This window comes from Gobius niger (assembly GCF_951799975.1).
Source record: "Gobius niger genome assembly, chromosome: 20".
NCBI lineage: Eukaryota > Metazoa > Chordata > Actinopteri > Gobiiformes > Gobiidae > Gobius > Gobius niger.
In genome coordinates, this window is record NC_136871.1 from 12,373,714 (window position 1) to 12,391,328 (window position 17,615).

Here is a 17,615-nt window from a genome sequence, read left to right on the forward strand (position 1 = left end):
CTCCAAACTGTGTGCGGGGTTTATTCCAGTGGTTGGAAAAGTTACATATAGTTTGAGTGTTGTCAAACCCAGAAATTGGTGAGTAGAGAGCCTTTGCTGCGGAGTAATTGGACATGCGGTTCACAGAAGTGGTGGTAATGAGCAGTATGTCTCCTCAAACTGTGCAAAAACTAAGACGAGCTATTAGACAGTATCAGGGTAGGAATAATAGTGCCAATATCCGTCCCCTCAGGGCTACAGTCGGTGGACACTTACCATTAATGTTATGGCCTTTCTCTCTCAGACAGACCCGGAGAGTGCCTGTGTGTGCGGACTACTGGGTATATTCTTAAAGCTGTGAATGTCAATGTGAATGAAGTAACACAACATTATCCCTTTTGTAATATCAGTTAGTGACAATGCAAGAATAAAATACCCTACATGTGTAATGTTTCGCTGAGAGACCCACAAGCGCAAGAAGAAACAAACACTTCCTGTGACTTAGCTAATAAACACGGTACCTGCAGTGCACCACCATAGGGCCCATGTCTGGAGTCTGTGCGGCTGATGACCGGTGGACAAACGTGAGAACTGGGAGGCTGTATTCGGGCACCCCCATGTCAGGCCACTGGGTGTAGTGGTACTGCAGCACTGTCCGCTCATGTGCGCGCCCTTTAGATGCTCCTCTAGCACCCTGCACGGGGAGATAAAGCGCAAACTGTAGTGGATGCATAGAAAGCCAGTCGGTAAATGAAGTGCAGGAATCAAGACAAGTTATGGATGAGTTTAATATTGCAGATTGTCAATGGTTCTAATGTTCATGACAAAACCCGGCTGCAGAACACAGTGAAGGTTTGCACACACAGAATTGGATTTCCGCTAAGATCTGACCTTTGTTCCCAAAGCAGTGGAGATTCTCAACGGACAAACTTCTCTGCCTGTTACCTGTACTTCCACCAGTCCACAAAGCCTCGCACTAATTTATTTGAATCGAATTAGTGCCAGTGCATGACCTTCAGTGACTATATTAGGGTAATCTATATATTTGTTTTTTGTCTTGTTGTGTACCTAATTGCCTCTCGGGGACAAAGTGTTTTGATTGCTTGATTGATTGAGAAATAAACCCTCAAAAAAAACACAAGTGGGTGCTAGTGGGGGGAAAACTCTCTTTTGCACTTTTTGTACATTTCTGATTGTTTTGGAAAATATTGCTATTTTGTTTGTTTGTTGTTTCTTTTTTGTGTGCTTTATTGACTAGAATTGTACATAGTGGAAGGGGTTGAAGAAGAGCATACAGAGACATTCAGCAAGAGTTGAGCCGAGACAACATGAAGCCGAGACTGGAACAGTGTATGTGCTAGCTAGGCATTACCCGCCAGGCTATTAGGGAGTGCGGCTTGTTTACGGTTATTGAGAAAGAAAATAAAGATCAAATTTGTGTTCTCTGTCTCACCTTCTTGACTCGGGTGTTGCGAAGTGTGAAGCAGCGGATGGTGTAGCACGCATAGACCTGGGTGCTCTTCAGAGTAACCACAATGCTGCCATACTCTTCACTGTTCTCTGACGGCCAGTACTGCCCACATTTCCTCTATAAGAAGAAAAGGAACGACTGCTGTTAATGCTGATCATCGAAATAGGAAGAATCATGTGGGCTGCTAGATTGGTACACCAAGGTGAAAATACACTTGAATATGATGACAATCGCTTTGAAAAAAAAAAAATGCGTCAAAATGATTGGCAACAAAATACACAGTTTATCTTTTCAATCTAGATGAGGTGGCAAAAGTAAAAGAACAAAAAAATCAATAAAGTTATTCAGAGTAAAAAGCTTGTTTCTGAAATTGTGCTCACATCGTAATTGCGGTTAAAGCATCCCTCTGCGGGGCTCATAATAACTGTGCTGCACATACCCGGCCCTTCTCCACCAAGTTGGTGATCATCACAATGACGCCCGTGTTTTGTTCCCAAACCATTCGCCAGAAGTCTTCAAATGTGGACTTGAGAGGTCCCTGGGTAGCAATGTATGCTTGAGGCTGATTATAGCCCTATGTGGTGGGGAAGAAAATGACAGGAGAAGAACAACAAATAAAGTTGCATTCAAGCCATGAGCGTGAAACGTGTCTGCTTGTTCAGATAACGGATTTTCAAAACGTATTTAATTTTTATTCCTTTGGTCACACTGACTAAATTTCATAAGACAGACCCTCTAACATATATTTCCAGTATAAAGGCAGGCGTTTTCCCTTCACTTTCCGAAAAGAATGGGTTGTCTATATCGGGGCTCAATTGAGGTTCTGACTGCTGCAAAAACCTGCAAAAGTTTCTAAAAAGCAGATAGTGTTTAGATAGATGCTATGTGATTCCATTCCAGACTTAGTCACGTGGCTGTCCCCCAGAGGTACGCTGTCCAAATGAAAACAATTTAAATGACATACCCGGACTAGTTGCACTTTTTTTCATAGTTTGGCTTATACTCCAGAGTGACTAGTATGTGATTTTTCCCCCCCTTTTTTTAAATTCAAATATATAATTTCACATGCCACTAGAGGGCGCTGCAGGCTAATCGAGCAGCACAAAGAAAGTTTGGAGTGCGTGAGGAGCGGGCGTTAGAGAAGAAAACAAAACAAAGCTAATCATGGGCTAAAAGCTCGATGGCCACAGCTAGAGCTAAATGAGAAGTTGAAAAACGTGCTGCCGGGAGAGGCTTGTCAACGGTGCTCAGGTCGTTGCCAAGGTGATTGCTCAGAAGTGACACAGAGGATGAAGATTTCAATGGATTAAGTGATTTGGAGTGAGATCGACAGTTTGGTATGTTCTTTATGCTATAGCTATCTGAACTGTTTATGTGACGATAACATACCAGACTATTTAGTTAGTTTTTTTATGCTTCGTGTAGCTAACTATCAATGTGTTTTGTTAGAAAACCGTAAGCCTATAGAGTTCGGGAAGGTGATGTCATATCGCTAAGCACTAAGGGATTAGCAGCAATTGCAAACTAATGGAGATTTTAAAAGTTAAAATACAGGAGTTATTGTTCACATTAAAACACTTGAACACCACAATGAGTTAGATATATATACCAGTAGTAACTCAGCAGCTAACGGAGTTGTTCCACAGCTTTTTTCTCCACTTTTTATACTGTTTTTAGCTAATGTTAGTCAATGGAAATGTATGCTAACAGCTGCAAAGATGGCGGATCCGGAGCGACTTATAGTCCGGAAAATACTGTAGATAGACGCTATGTGATTCTATCCCGGACTTATTTTAGTGTCACGTGGCTGTCCCCCAGAGGTACGCTGTCCACATAAAACCAAATATTTTTTAAATGACTTCCTTGACTCATCATTTTAGCAGTTTATGCAATTAAACGTATCAAATATAAAAAATCACAAACCGAAACGCAATCGCAATATTCCGTTTTTTGCAGCCCCATTAGTGGACATACGTATTTTGTTAGGAGGGATGTTTTGTTTTGGTGCATTTGTAATTGACACGCACTCACATCTACATAGTTGGCGTTGATGTAGTCATTATGCCTCGATTCTTTTCCTGCAAGCGGCTTCAGCTTCACTGTGGTGTGATCGTCTGAACACAGAACAGGAGAATCAGAACATTGCTTTAATACTTTTAACCTAATCTCACAGATGTGGATCAAAGTGAAGAGCTACTCACAGGCCACGATGTTAATGTATCTGTTCTTGTGCTTGTTTTCTGGGTGGTTGGAGTGCTCCCATGTGGTCCTGGTCGCTGCAGCCCAGCGCTGGATCTCCTGCTCGACACAAGAGTCAGACGTTCAGTAATGACGAGTGGCTGAGATGCACAGTATGAGTGCATGGAGACTGGAAGTATGAGTCCTGCAGAACTGAATGACTGAGAGAAAGCACTTCTAATAACATCTCACCATCTTTATTTGCTACATAACCCCCGTTTACAGTTTTTACCTCACCACAAAAGCTAAAAACAACTTTAATAAGTGGCATTGGACAGGCTGCAGATTAGCAGAAGTACAGTGTGTGAAAGACCGACCAGTTCTCTGTTTGTTTTTTTTAATTACTGAGTACCGGTATATTTTTAGCTTTTGATTGTCTTGTTATGAAGCTTCACACACACACACTTTTTAACCTCTTAAACCCCGCCTGTTAGGCTTTACCCAAGTCTAAAAGCTCCTCGACTGGAGAGCAACAGTGTAATGTGCCATTTGAAAGCTAAGACTAACAAAAGTGATAGGAGCCTTCTTGTCATGTTGTCACTGTGTTTTTGTCACATTATTGAAGCGTTTTTGTCATGTTTTTGTTTCTTCTTTTGGTCGATTTTGGTGCTTTTCTTTGCTTTTTTTTGTTACTTTTTGGTTCTGTTTTCGCCACTTTTTTGTCACTTTTTGTCACTTTTTTTGTCGTGCTTTTGCCACGTTTTTGTCACTTTTTGTAGCTTTTTCATCTATTTTTTTTTCATTGTGTTTTTGATACGTTTTTGCCACATTTCCTGTCTCTTTTTTTTGCTTTTTCATTCATTTACAGTCACTATATGTTGTGTTTTCATCTTTGTTTTTGACGCTTTTTTAAGTGTTTTTGTCTCATTGCTTTTTTGTCACATTTTTGTTGCTTTTCCAGCCCTTTCTTATGTCGCTCTTATGTCAGCCACTTCCATTTATGACAAGAAACTGAATAATGAAAGTGGAAAGCGTTAGCATTAGTGTTAGCATGTTTAAACCACTCGTGAGCGCCAGTACTTCAGATCAGAAGTGTTTTGATTACAACAGAGACATGCTTCCTGTTCAACCAACTCAATTTGACATTTTCTCCTGTTTTAATATTTCTCCCCCCTTTTTGCCATGGTTCATGCATCCCCTGAAGGCATGGGAATACGCTCCTATCCCTCCCCGGCATGTTCATTTATTTCTCTGACCCCGGGGCTCGGTACAACATGTCAGGTATTAACAGTGAAATGAGCTGTGGGCAAATTTAAACCCAATCAATTACACTGTTCGCTGGGGGAGCCGGTACCCCCCCTCGTATATGTATTTCTGTTTAATAACTCCTGCATGCTTCACCGTTTTGCTTACAGTCCTAAAATTGTGCGCGCTATTCCGAGGGAGCGTCTGCTGGGTGTTTAAGGCTGGGTCCCTGCCAGGCAAGCAGCTGTGGGGTGCACACTCAGCACGGCCCGATGGGAAGGAGAGAGGGCGAGGGGACGGATTTGGCATGGACCCCCCACTATCACTTCCTCTTGAGCTTAACACGCGGACCTCCTTGTTGTTGCGCTATTAAACACAGATTTGTCATGTGGTGTGGGGAACGGAGCTATTCTGGGGTGAGGGTGGCGTTCCAGGCATGTGTGTAGAAAGCAGGCAGGAGGAAGGATGATGTCAACTATGAGAAGCAGGTGTCGCGTAGTATGGGTGACATGTTTTTACAAAGATAAATATAAAAAAAATAAATGCAGAACACTTATTCTAGAAGTGGAATATAATTAGTTTTTCCTTCATGTGACCAAAAGGTATCCAAAGGCCCTAGATAACAGAGTAAATAAATGTTTTACCCTCTTAAAAGAAGAACTAAGTAGCTTTTTAGCTTAATAAATCCTTTTCGTAGTCCCTCTGGGAGTAATACAAGTGTTAACGGGATGAATGGAGGGTCTTTCAACTCCCCCTTGCCAGAAAACCACAGTTGCGAGAGAAGCTAACAGGCTAACGGGCAAAGCTAACTGCGGGCGTAGCGCCACTTAAACAGTATTTACAGCCAAGTTTGAGTGAAATTAAATGATCGCCATTGTGGATGTGGATGTACAATATCACTCTCTTCCTTTATCTTTTCTGTCAGCGTAGTATTTACTCTCACAGACAATTAATAATAATAAAAAAAAACTGCAACATGCTACGACACCTGCAGTGGCGCTCATGGCCTCCAGGGGCACGAGTTACTTAGTACTGCTTTAATAAATCCTTTTCGTAGTCTCTCTGGGGGTAATACAAGTGTTGATGAATGGGGGAGTCTTTCATCTCCCCCGGTGTCTCTGGCCAGAAAACCACCCTTGCAACTTCCCTGCCTCATGGTCGGGGGAACAATACACACTAATAGATTCACGAAGAGAAGCTAACAGGCTAATGGGCAAAGCTAACTGTGGGCTAAACAGTATTAAACACTATATTAACAGTATTTACAGCCATTGTGTAATTGGGTTGTGGCACAATGTACAATATCCTTCTACCCCTTTGTCTTTTCTGTCAGCATAATATTTACTCTCACGGACGCAACATGCTACGACACCTGCAGTGGCGCATATGGCCTCTAGGGGCAAGAGTTACTTAGTTCTGCTTTAACCCCCGCATTAACAGAGTGCATTTTTCTCCAGGTCCGCTTCACCCAAATCTAAAAGCTTACAGCCTATATGCCAGTGTAGCACCTCATTTGAGAACTAAGACCTACACAACTCATCTAAACTGATCTTTTTACTTTACTGTTGCTGCATCATCATCTTTCATCGTTATTTTTGTTGCATTTTTGCCACATTTTCATCGCTTTTCTCATCAATTTTGTGGCTTTTTTTGGGTCATTTTTCTGTTGTTCTTCTGTGGCTTTTTTGTTGCATTTTCATCACACATTTTTGTCACTTCCTTACATTTTTTTTTTGTCATCTTCCATTACAGTTGTACAATGCTGAGTTGTTTTTTTTACACCAGAAATGTCTGCTTTTACAATATAGTGAAGTACAAAAAAGCAGATCCCACTGAGACAGACACAATTAATATTACTGAAACGGATTACGGCAACAACCCTGATCCTGATTGAGTTTTACGCAAATTCAAGTGTAACATGTCGCATCTGTTTGGCTGAGATAATATGTTAAAAGTAGACGAAGCCTGCTCCGAAAAGATTTACTGACCACGGTATCATTATCAGGCTTTCGTGTCTCACCTCAAACTCTTCGGAGAATCCATGTTGGTTACTGGAATGGAGGCGTGACACATGTTTAATGAAGTCTTGAACTGAGACAGCCTCTGTGTCATCTGCAAGAAGACACAACATATGATTACAAAAAGCACAAACCATTCACTAATAAGGCATGCTCTCTTCATTTGACATACTGAACTAATCTCTGTTTTTTCTTCTTGGATAGAATATGTTGATGACAATATAATCATAAATAGCAAAAATAAAAAAAATATCTACACCAAATATCTATACCAACGGAGCTTTACGCCTCATAGCTTTTTCATTATAATGGGATTTAGCTGATTTTAACCTGCTGTAGAACCTGCTGGTAACAGTTCTGACACCTCCTGCTTAAAACCCAAAAAGGCAGAAGGATCGTGAGGCCCCGCTTTCACAGTCTGTATTCATACTGAAAATCAAGATCAAGCGAGCTTTACCCCTTCTGCTCCACGGGAGGATTCTGTCCTCCCTGAGCTCGCATTTATGCTCTTTCTAAACATCTGATCACAAGTAATGCTTCTGGCATTAATTAGCTTTTTTTTTCATACACAACAAAGGCTTATTTTAAATATAACTCTCAACAGTTTTTAATCATTGTGTGTGCCGTCACACTTAACAAACGTAAGTCTACAGAGGGACTTTAGAGAGCCACCTGACCAGCTCCATCACTTTGTGGCACTGGGCCAGCACTACCTCCTGCCGAAGGAGCCTCCAGCATATCGTGAGAGCAGTGGAGAAGATATGCGGAGCCCCTCTCCCCTCTATTAAGGACATGTACTCCACCCGTCTCACCCGAAAAAGCCGTCAAAATCGCCAGGGACACAACGCAACCATCACACAGTCTCTTCAGGGTAATGCTATCACGGAGGAGACTGCGGAATCTACGGGTCAGTTCCAGTCGACTGAAGAACAGCTTCATACACAAGGCCATCGGGAAGCTGAACTCCTTAAATAAATACATACTCTTTCTGCATGCTTTGAAACTGGAGCAGTGGGAAGAAACTCTTGCAGAATCAAAGGAGCCCCTGACCTTGCCATTATGTGAAAATGCAAACCCCCTGAGCCTCAAGGTTGGTACATTTATGAGTAAAAATGATTAAAAAAACATTACGCATATGCTGTGAGTGACCACACGTATTATGTTTAATGTAGCTCCTGTGTGGTTTGTGTCGTAATAATGTGGGCATGCGAGTCAGAGGCTGCAGGTTACAAATCCACAAAGAGGATTATGGGATGTGCTCGGGCTCAGCTCGAGGTCTGATCTCATTTTATCAATTAACACCGCTAACATATGTTCAAACATCAGTGCAGCCTTTCGCCTCTCATGTGGAGTTCCCAGCAGTGAGCGGGGCGTCTCACATGACACGAGGGGACATTCTGAGCCAGAGCAGGGGTGAGGAGCGGGGCAACGCTGAAACCTCTGAAAAACAGTATTATGAGCCGGCGCGACAAGCTTTTAACAGACTGGAAAAAGGATGAATTCAAATCCTGGACCTGAGCAGCAAGGACCAGCTTCAAAAGGCCTGCTGCGGTCTCATGGTCTTTCTAAGAACACGCAGCAATTGATTGAAACGGGTCCCAGTTTGGCAAAATCATGAAAATGTTTTTGTACATTCATTTATTTTGTTCTGTTTATTCTTTAGAGAGAGCATAGCAGACATGGCCAACACAGCTGGGACATGTGATGTTACTAAATTTCAACCAAGACATAAGAGAGTCCATTTCAATCCGAATCTGCACTTTGATTTAGGCCCAACACAAAGTAATAGTTTGTAATCATTTTTGTATGTATGTATGCCTTGCCTCATTTCTCTGTTGAACAGCCTTCTTAGCAGTAAAATAAAGTGCGGTGTGGTATGTGAAATATGAGTGCTTTAGTACAGAAAAAGCGCTGATCTTTGACACTGAGTGGGAATTTACTCAAGGTCTGCAATGAAGCAAACGGCATAAGTCTGACTCAAGTGAAGGACGGATACAGATACAGAAAACCAAACATTCACTCTCTCTCTCGCTCATTTATAGTCGCAGGGTGACTGTAGTGAAGCACGGAGGACATGCACACTCCTCTTTGGCAGACTGTGGCTATTACAAGGCTCACAATCCACAATCTCTTTACAGAAAGGTGACAAAACTAAAGTGCTCCCATGTGTTTTACTTAAACGAGCATAAAAGCAACAAAGGAAACAATACAATAATGCCAAACACTTTACATAGTGGTTACCTGGGATAGAGACTGCTGCTGAAGTGTCACTAGGCAGAGCTCTGGGTGAGGCGCTGTCATCCACATACAAATGGTGCGCCTGGAAGCAGCGTCTGGGGAAAAAAGGAGTGATTTTATTGGGTTTTTTTTTCCGCTGAAGTAAAAAACAAAACAAAAAACACATCTCTATCCCCACTCAAAGCTTGGAAAGAGAGTGCATAGTTCCTAAAAGGATATGAAAGTAGATCATCAACACCATCACCAGCAGGGTTGCGGTTAGTGTGCAGAGGAAAACACAAACCACAATTAAGAACAGCATTTTGTTTCCATAGAAACCACCATCAACAAAGGTGAACAGTGCAGAATGCCAGAGATTTCACGGTTGGATAAGTGGCCAGTCGAACAGGTACAGAAAATGGCACAGTCATAGATCAACAGATGAGAACACTTGATATATTCATGTTGAATAAACAATTCATGGTGTATATGGGGATGAGACATAAAAAAGAAATCCATTTTCTCCTCTGTCTATTCTGTCTGTCGTGTTGATTAACCCCAAGATAAAGCCTACTGGCCACTCTGTAGGTCTCAGAATACAGACACAGTTCACCCTCTGAGCATGTTAGTCATCTTGCACTCTAGAAGACTTTTCCTTAGAATGAGTTACACAACACAAAAGTCACTGCAATACGAAATCTTAAAGTAATAGACTGAAAATCACTTTGAAACGCTTCACAAACTTGTTTCCGCAATTGTACCACACAGTCCAAAATGAAGTGTGTTTTTAAACCAAGTCTTTTTCGCTTGCCTTGATAAACTAAGAGGCACTGTGTTGTTGTTGTTGTTGACCACTGAAAGACAAGAACTCCGGTGCATTTCTACCGGCCTGGTCTAACACATAGCTCCGACAAATGTGTGTGTTGTACCTGTACTTGACACAGAGAAGGGAGCACAGAGCATTCATCCTGCAGAGCACGAGGGGCACGAGCACGGCTGCCACATGCTGCTGATCCAACTGAAGCTCAACTCTCAACTTAGCCACACATGTGCTGTCTGACAGGAGGGGGAGGAGCCTGCTGTCTGACAGGGTGGAGGGCGGGGCCGAGGAGGTTTGAGGTTCTTTCTTTCATGCAAAAAGGTTTCGAGGTCTTCTTATTATTTCCCGCATGTATGAGGGAAGAACAATCAAAACAAAAACGGTTCAAAACAATTCAAGACAGTGGGTCAAACTAACTATACCAAGGTCAAACATAATAGCAGATAATCCAGTCTAATAACAGCCTGGATGCCCCAAAGTGACCTGTTGTGGGAGTGAGGCCCAAACTACCACAAATAAAATAACCAATAAGAATGTGAGAAGGCGGAGTCACTGCCAAAGCAGGCTCTGACCTAAACAGCGGTCTAGTATGAGATTACGTACAACATGCCCCACCCCCCTCCTACAAATCCCTCGACCCCCACCCTTTGGCTCTGTGTGAATGGAGCAGGGTGACAGTGCCCCAACATCCACTTCTATCAGCTTGGCTTGAACTGACTGGAGTAGGGTCAGGCCAGGTCTCACAATGTGGAACATGGCAATACTCTTATGGACCGAAAACAAACAGAACTCTGGTATGAACCTTCACCCCGCTACACTAATGAGGATTTAGCTGACTGACTGAGTGACAGCAACAGAAGTCATACCAGGACACAGATGGGCAACGAGGGGAATGGGGACCTTTCAGAATCAGAAAGGAGGTTATACTGAATGGTATTTGTGTAGTATTTTAAATGTTCTGAATATTTAATGAAAGGCTTATGGGGTACGGAAAGTTAGTGGTCTCTGCATTACACTATATGAAGTGCAAGTCAACATTCTTAACATAAGAGGCTTTCACAAAGAGTAAAAATGGAGAGAAGAATCCACTTCAGTCACACATATCAAAGAAATCAAACGTTTAAATATTCATTAAACGCATCTATAGTTTGAGGATATTACACAATAAAACCAGATTTCCACTTCAAACATAAACATCAAGACTATTTCCTTTATTTAAAATCCCAAATCCACTGCGATAAACCTTTATAGTTTTCACTCAAGCCATGGCATCTACTTGAATATCTTACCGTGTCTGAATACAGCACAGACAGTTCTCCCCCTCACCCGGCCTGTTCTTGGTCTCCTGCTGTTCATACTGTTTGTCCCGCCCATGAGCTCACATTAAAGTCTCTACTTACTAGGAGGAAGATGATGAAAAAAGTACAGCCCAAATACATTACCTTAAAGGTGCATTATGCAACTTCTTATGTGGAAAAAATATGATATTTGTGCATATTTGACCATGTAGTGCCCCAGCTGCTGCATTAGTGGTCAGCATGGAGTCTTTCATTTCCATTGCAGTGGTGTGTAGGATGTTTTGAAGGTTTACTGGTGAGAGGGTCCGTCAGCAGTGAAAACCCTCAAAACAATTGATCCTGGAGTGAAGGTGCCATGCCGACCGCTCATACAGACGCTGGGGCACTACAAGGTCAATTATGCACAAGCATCATCACCTTTAGGAGGTGGTGTTAAATACAAAGATTCTTACATACATGGCTTTGACCTACCTCCAGTAGTTGAGTGTAGCCAGCACAAGGACAGCACACACAGAGGTGACAGCAGAGAGGGCCAAGAGAGGGAGGGGCTGGTCCACCTGGGCCAGTCCCAGGTCCAGATAAACATCTGACCCCCTTCCCTTGCTCAGGCAGGTCACTTCACTGGTAGCCTCTAAAAGAAAGAAAAAAAAAACAGCATAACAAAAGTAGTAGAAAGAATAAACAGTGTTACTTCCACTGTTACGAGTGTGGTGTGGAATGATATTTGGTAAATGTTCTTGGTGTGAAAACAGGCCTTCATGTATTAGGGTATGCTCTACGAAAGCATTTGCAGTATCCTTTCTTAAGTAAACTACTTTGAAAAAAGGTTTTTCTCCTAACAGAATGGAGTGCATGTCCATATCCTCGCTCCAGGTCTGAGCGGATCCAAATAAAATTTGTTAAAATTGCTTTGACAAGGAGATTGAGGAAGTCATTTCCGGGGAGCAGGGCTTTCTCTTCATAATAATGTCTGGGCCTGTGCTTAGGCTGGGTTTGAAAGCAGCTCAAATTGAATTGCTGTCCCTGGGTATTTGCAGGAATAATGCAGTGTGCTGGAGCTGAGAGAGCAGAGGCAGTGGGTCTGCTCTTAGCTCCCGATGAAACTATGTTAACACTTCACTTCAGCCTGCATCTATCTAATTCCTTCACCAGACATCATCAGCTATTCATCACCACTCAGCTCAGGTCTGGAGTCCTGCGTACGGTGTACAGAGGTCACGGAAGCTTTTATTAACATACAAAAATAGCATAATATTATAGCCCACACTTTTGACCTTACAAAGATCTTTCAATAGACCTTCAGTGTAGTGTAAGCTACTTTAGAAAGCATTAAGCTCAATGGGATTTGTAGTCCGTGTGTGTTTAAAGCTTTGCAGAGATCAAACAGTTATAGACATAAGGCGGAATTATAGAAATAAGGAATAATTGCTTCATATAACCCTAATCATCCTATTCATTGGCCTTGTGGATTGTGTATAATGGGGTGAACAGTAGATTCGTTTTGAAAGTAATGCTGTATCACAACATTGATAACCAGTTACATGTACAACTTTTTTTTTCTTTTTCTTTCTTATTCTTTATATCTAACAACATGAAAATCGGCAGTACAGCATAACAAAATGTAGTAACAGCAGGGTTTAAGACACTCACCAGATTGCATACAGTTTCTAAGGTGGTTTGAGTCCTCTTTTGTGCACTGTTCGACAGCACGTGCCTCTCTCTCGGTCTGTTCAATATCGTCCTCTCTCCTTGCCTCTTCTTCTTTTGACCTTTTTTCCTTCTTCTTCTCCTTCCTCTCCTCATCCTCTCCCTCTTCTTCGCCCTCCTCGCAGTCGCCTTCGGATGTTTCTCTGCTCCGCTGCGCTGGTGCGGAGGCGCTGGGCCAAATGGAGCTGGGGAAGGAGGAGATGACCCCGCCGCTGAAGCCCAGGCCGGCCAGGAGAGTGCTGGTCAGGACGGACGCCACGGTGGCCTGGCTCCCGCTGGAGGAGGGGCCGATGCCGGTTGCCATGGAGACGAAGGAGAAGGGGATCCCAGAGGAGGTCCAGGTGGAGGAGCCCGAGGAGATGGGAGCCATGTCAGCCGAAGAGGCCGGAGACACGGTGGGCTGCAAACGTGAGAATGGTGTGCGTTACATAGATTACGAGTTCATGACTTTGTTCAGATAGTTCTTTTTTTTTTTTTTTTTTACTTTTCTCACTATGAAAGGTAGGTTATTTTGAAAGGTCTGGGATATGATCTGGGTGGACTCGCTTTAGAAATCATCTTGTTTATTTTAAATCATTTTTTAATATACCAAATTAAGGAAGGCACCAATTGTTAAATTCTTTTTTTTATTTCACAAGATTTATCCAGAGAGAGTATACAAAGCACAAAGCAGTCTTAAAGAAGAACTAAACATCTTGTTAACCTCAATAAATCCTTTTCGTAGTCCCTCTGGGGGAAATACAAGTGTTAATAGGATGATTGGGGGGTCTTTCATCTCCCCCTGGTGTCTCTGGCCAGAAAACCACAATTGCAACTTCCCCGCCTCCGGGTAGGGGTCACCAATACACACTAGGCACTACAGGCTAACGGGCAAAGCTATCTGCGGGCTAGCGCCACTTTAGCAGTGTTTACAGCCAAGTGTGATGAAAAAAATGATCTCCATTGTGTAATTGGATGTACAATATCCCTCTCTCCCCTCTGTCAGCGTAGTATTTACTCTCACGGAAAATTAATGAGTAAAAAAAACGCAACATGCTACAACACCTGCAGTGGCGCTTATGGCCTCTAGGGGTATGAGTTACTTGGTTCTTCTTTAAAGCAGAACTAAGTAATTCATTAATTCTCATTAATTGTCCGTGAGAGTAAATACTACACTGGCAGAAAAGACAAAGACAATTATACAATGAAGATAGATTTTTTCACTCAAACTTGGCTGTAAATACGGTGCGCTGGCCAGTTAGTTTTGCCCGTTAGCCTGTTAGCTTCTTCTTCGTGATTCTATTAGTGTGTATTGCGCCTCCGAGGCAGGGAAGTTGCAATTGTGGTTTTCTGGCTAAAGACACCAGGGGGAGATGAAAGACCCCCCAATCATCCCATAAACCTTTATATTACCCCCAGAGGGACTACGGAGGGGATTTATTACGGTAAACAAGTTACTTGGTACTGCTTCAAATGTGAAATCACAGCAGATAAACTGCCCTCTACTGGAGGAACAGAGAAGAAAACGTGACCACAAATGACTTACCATCCCAGTCTTCACTATCCTGGTGCCCTCAAAGATCCTGGTGGTGTTGGCTAGAATAAATAAATCAACACATATAATATTGTTAATGATAACACATTTGTCTTTAAACGGATCCCTCCTAAATGTTTGGCATGTAACATACCCCTGAAGAGCATGCTTTGGCTGAAATCACTGCGCATGTCGTTCATGCACACAGCCTGCACTCTGAACAGGTACAGGACGTCCGGCGACACGGGGGAAATCACCGCCTCCTGCACACAGCGACAGGACAAGAGCAGTTTAGTCATGACGCTTTGTGATGCACTTACAAGGGGATGGATGAACTGTATAAGCAAGCATTTTCACATCAACCTCTTTTGCGAGAAGAAATACCGATCCAAATAAAAAGGAAAAAAGTCTGCTGAGTACAGGAGCTGGGGCTGACGCTGTTCTGTTGGGTCAGGACCTTAAGTGTCCTCTCTTGGCGGTTCGTAGCCAAGTGTGAAGTGCTTAGGAAAAAGAAATTGCTCCTTGAAATCCAAGGCTATGGTTTTTGACTGGAAAAGATTGGCTTGTCCTCTTCAAGCTGGTGAAGGGCTCCTGACACAAATGAAATTCAAGTGGGGTCGAGTGAGGGATGAATGCAGCATGAGATTGACAGGCAGATCAGCGTCACCTCCACAATATAAAAAGAATCATGTGCGACTCCTTCACAAAAAAAAAAAAAAAAAGGACAGTTCAACAGCTTGTTCCGTCTGAAAAAGACAAATAATTACCATCAAAAATTCCTCTGTGAAACGTTTGCACCATTTCGGAGCCCAAACTTGAGAAATCGAGTCCAGTTTCATATTTCTGAAGTAACATTACGCCCACTAGCGTTAAAAATACAAGTGTTATGAAGTATAAAAGTGCGGGGGTAATTATAGATCTTTTTGCAACTTGCAGCGAACGTGTGGCAAATGTTCTTAAATCCCTTGCGCGGTTTGCGAGCCTGAGAGCGGTTGGCACAGTGCGCAGTGTAAGTGAAACTGCGGAGAGACTGATGGTTTTCAGAAGGCAGCGCTGTGTGAAATGGTGGGTGTTAGCTCTCAATATCACAGAGGAGATCTCAGCCTCCTCGGCAGGCGCGCGGAGATTCGGATTCAGTCATTGTACGGGCTGCACGGAAACATCAACAGCTTCATCTACATCTGTGGCCACATCTCTTGCTCTGATCTCTATCGGCCTGGGACATATATATGGAGTTGTTACTTCACGGAGCTGTGGAGAGGATGCGATTTTCCGCAACAGAATTATCGCATTGATTAAAGAAATGAAAAGGAAAAAAAAAACCCACACAGTTGGCTAAGTTGCACAGCATGGCAGAAACAACTTTTTTTTTTAACCATTTACAACTAAACATTTTCTATTGTCTATTATTGACATTTCATGAGGTTTGATTCCAGTTAACAGTGTTGATAAATTGAAGCTCCTGAAATAGAGCAGTTGATGACATTTCAGTCACAGAGCAAAAACGCTCAAATTGCTTGAATATATCAATTACAATGTTTTTTTATTGAGCATTCCTGAAGCTCTGGGCTTTGTATTGACTTATTCTCATCAGAAAATACTGACACGGGGCATGAAAGCGATGCTTGCCTACTGTAATTAGCACCTGTCATTAAGTCACTCACGTTTTGCGGGAGACAAAGGCATGTATGGTTGACATTTCCCACACATTGTGCAGTATTTTTCTTTTTTCCCTTGGATTTGTCAAGCAATTAAAAGCGTATCTGCTGGCAGTTTTGTGACAGTTAAGGGAATGTTGTGAAATGTATCTAGAGCCACCATGACAGGAGCAAAATTCCCAGAAAATAGACCATTTTGACGCCACATCGGATGGAATATGAACTTCATCCAGGAGGAGGCACCGAGATCTCCCAACACTTTTCGGTGATGTGAAGGAGGAAAGAACTTTAAAGCAGTACTAAGTTACTCTTCCCCCTAGAGGCCATAAGCGCAACTGCAGGTGTAGTAGCAAGTTACGATTTTTTAACGTATTAATTGTCTTGGAGAGTAAATACTACGCTGACAGGAAAGGCGAAGGGAGAGAGGGATATTGTGCTTCCAATTATACAATAGGAATATTTTTTTCACTCAAACTGGGCTGTAAATACTGTTTAAAGTGACGTTAGCCCGCAGTTAGCTTTGCCCGTTAGCATGCTAGCTTCTTCTTCGTGATTCCATTAGTGTGTATTGGTGGCTCCGGTCCGGTGGCAGTCAAGTTGCAAACATGGTTTTCAGACACCAGGGGGAGATGAAAGACCCTCCAATCATCCCATAAACACTTGTATTACCCCCACAGGGACTATGAAAAGGATTTATTAAGGTTAACACGTTACTTAGTTCTGCTTTAATAAGTAAAAATTACCACAGGCAGCGTTTGAGGCTCTTGTGACTAACGATCAAAATCATGCTTCTCGGTTATTAGTCATATCCTGGTTATGACAGTATTCTGGATTTGATGTTTACAAGAGAAACCAGGATACACATACTGTATATCCCTGTTTACATGAGCAACAACTGTATCCTGGATATTTAGGCTCCACAGTGGGGTGGGGCTAATGGCAAATATGGTATGGAGCTAAACATGCAGACACAAAAGCCTAAAAACAGAGTCAGAAACTAGACGAGAAGTCAAAAAAAAAAAAAAAAAATACAGTGCAGGTTTATGCTGAGTCCAGTTAGGTTCGAGAACTGTGCTGACAGCCACCGTGGAGCTACAGCGGAAAGAAAAAGTGGTTGTTTTGTAAAGTTTACTGCTATGTCTTACATATTTTACAAAAGTGCAGGTACCAACTACAACTGCTGTAGAAAAGTTTCTGCTCCTGCTGTGTCTGTTTTGAAAGTTATTGAAAGGGATATGCTCAATACGTCAGCCGCGATGAGAAACCAGGATATTGCGTTTCATGGCACAAACTGGAAACTGTTGACAAATCACAATGAGAGATACCTGCTTTCTCATACCTGGAAACTGAAACCAGGAAAATGAGTCGGACACAGACTAAACCAGGAAACTTAAAATCCTCTGAGTATCCTGGATACCCGAGTGCATGTGAAAGCTCACTCATTGTTCAAAGGTATCACACTGGGTCCGTCTCAGCATTGTCAAAAATGTATTACATGATGTTCCACCTAT

At 42.5% G+C, this 17,615-nt stretch overlaps 1 protein-coding gene across 1 annotated transcript in view; it reads right to left on the bottom strand.

Moving 5' to 3' along the window:
* Nucleotides 1-17,615, bottom strand: part of LOC306980018 (receptor-type tyrosine-protein phosphatase gamma-like) — a 294,918-nt gene that overhangs the window by 7,101 nt on the left and 270,202 nt on the right. Inside the window, exons 10-20 of the mRNA XM_079579221.1 lie at nt 14,601-14,709; nt 14,459-14,508; nt 12,877-13,333; nt 11,698-11,857; nt 9,133-9,224; nt 6,894-6,985; nt 3,652-3,748; nt 3,482-3,564; nt 1,890-2,024; nt 1,433-1,567; nt 501-673 (exon numbers count right to left, since the gene is read on the bottom strand). Of these exons, the coding sequence (XP_079435347.1) occupies nt 501-673; nt 1,433-1,567; nt 1,890-2,024; nt 3,482-3,564; nt 3,652-3,748; nt 6,894-6,985; nt 9,133-9,224; nt 11,698-11,857; nt 12,877-13,333; nt 14,459-14,508; nt 14,601-14,709 (1,583 nt within the window). The remainder of the gene's footprint in view (nt 1-500; nt 674-1,432; nt 1,568-1,889; nt 2,025-3,481; nt 3,565-3,651; nt 3,749-6,893; nt 6,986-9,132; nt 9,225-11,697; nt 11,858-12,876; nt 13,334-14,458; nt 14,509-14,600; nt 14,710-17,615) is intronic.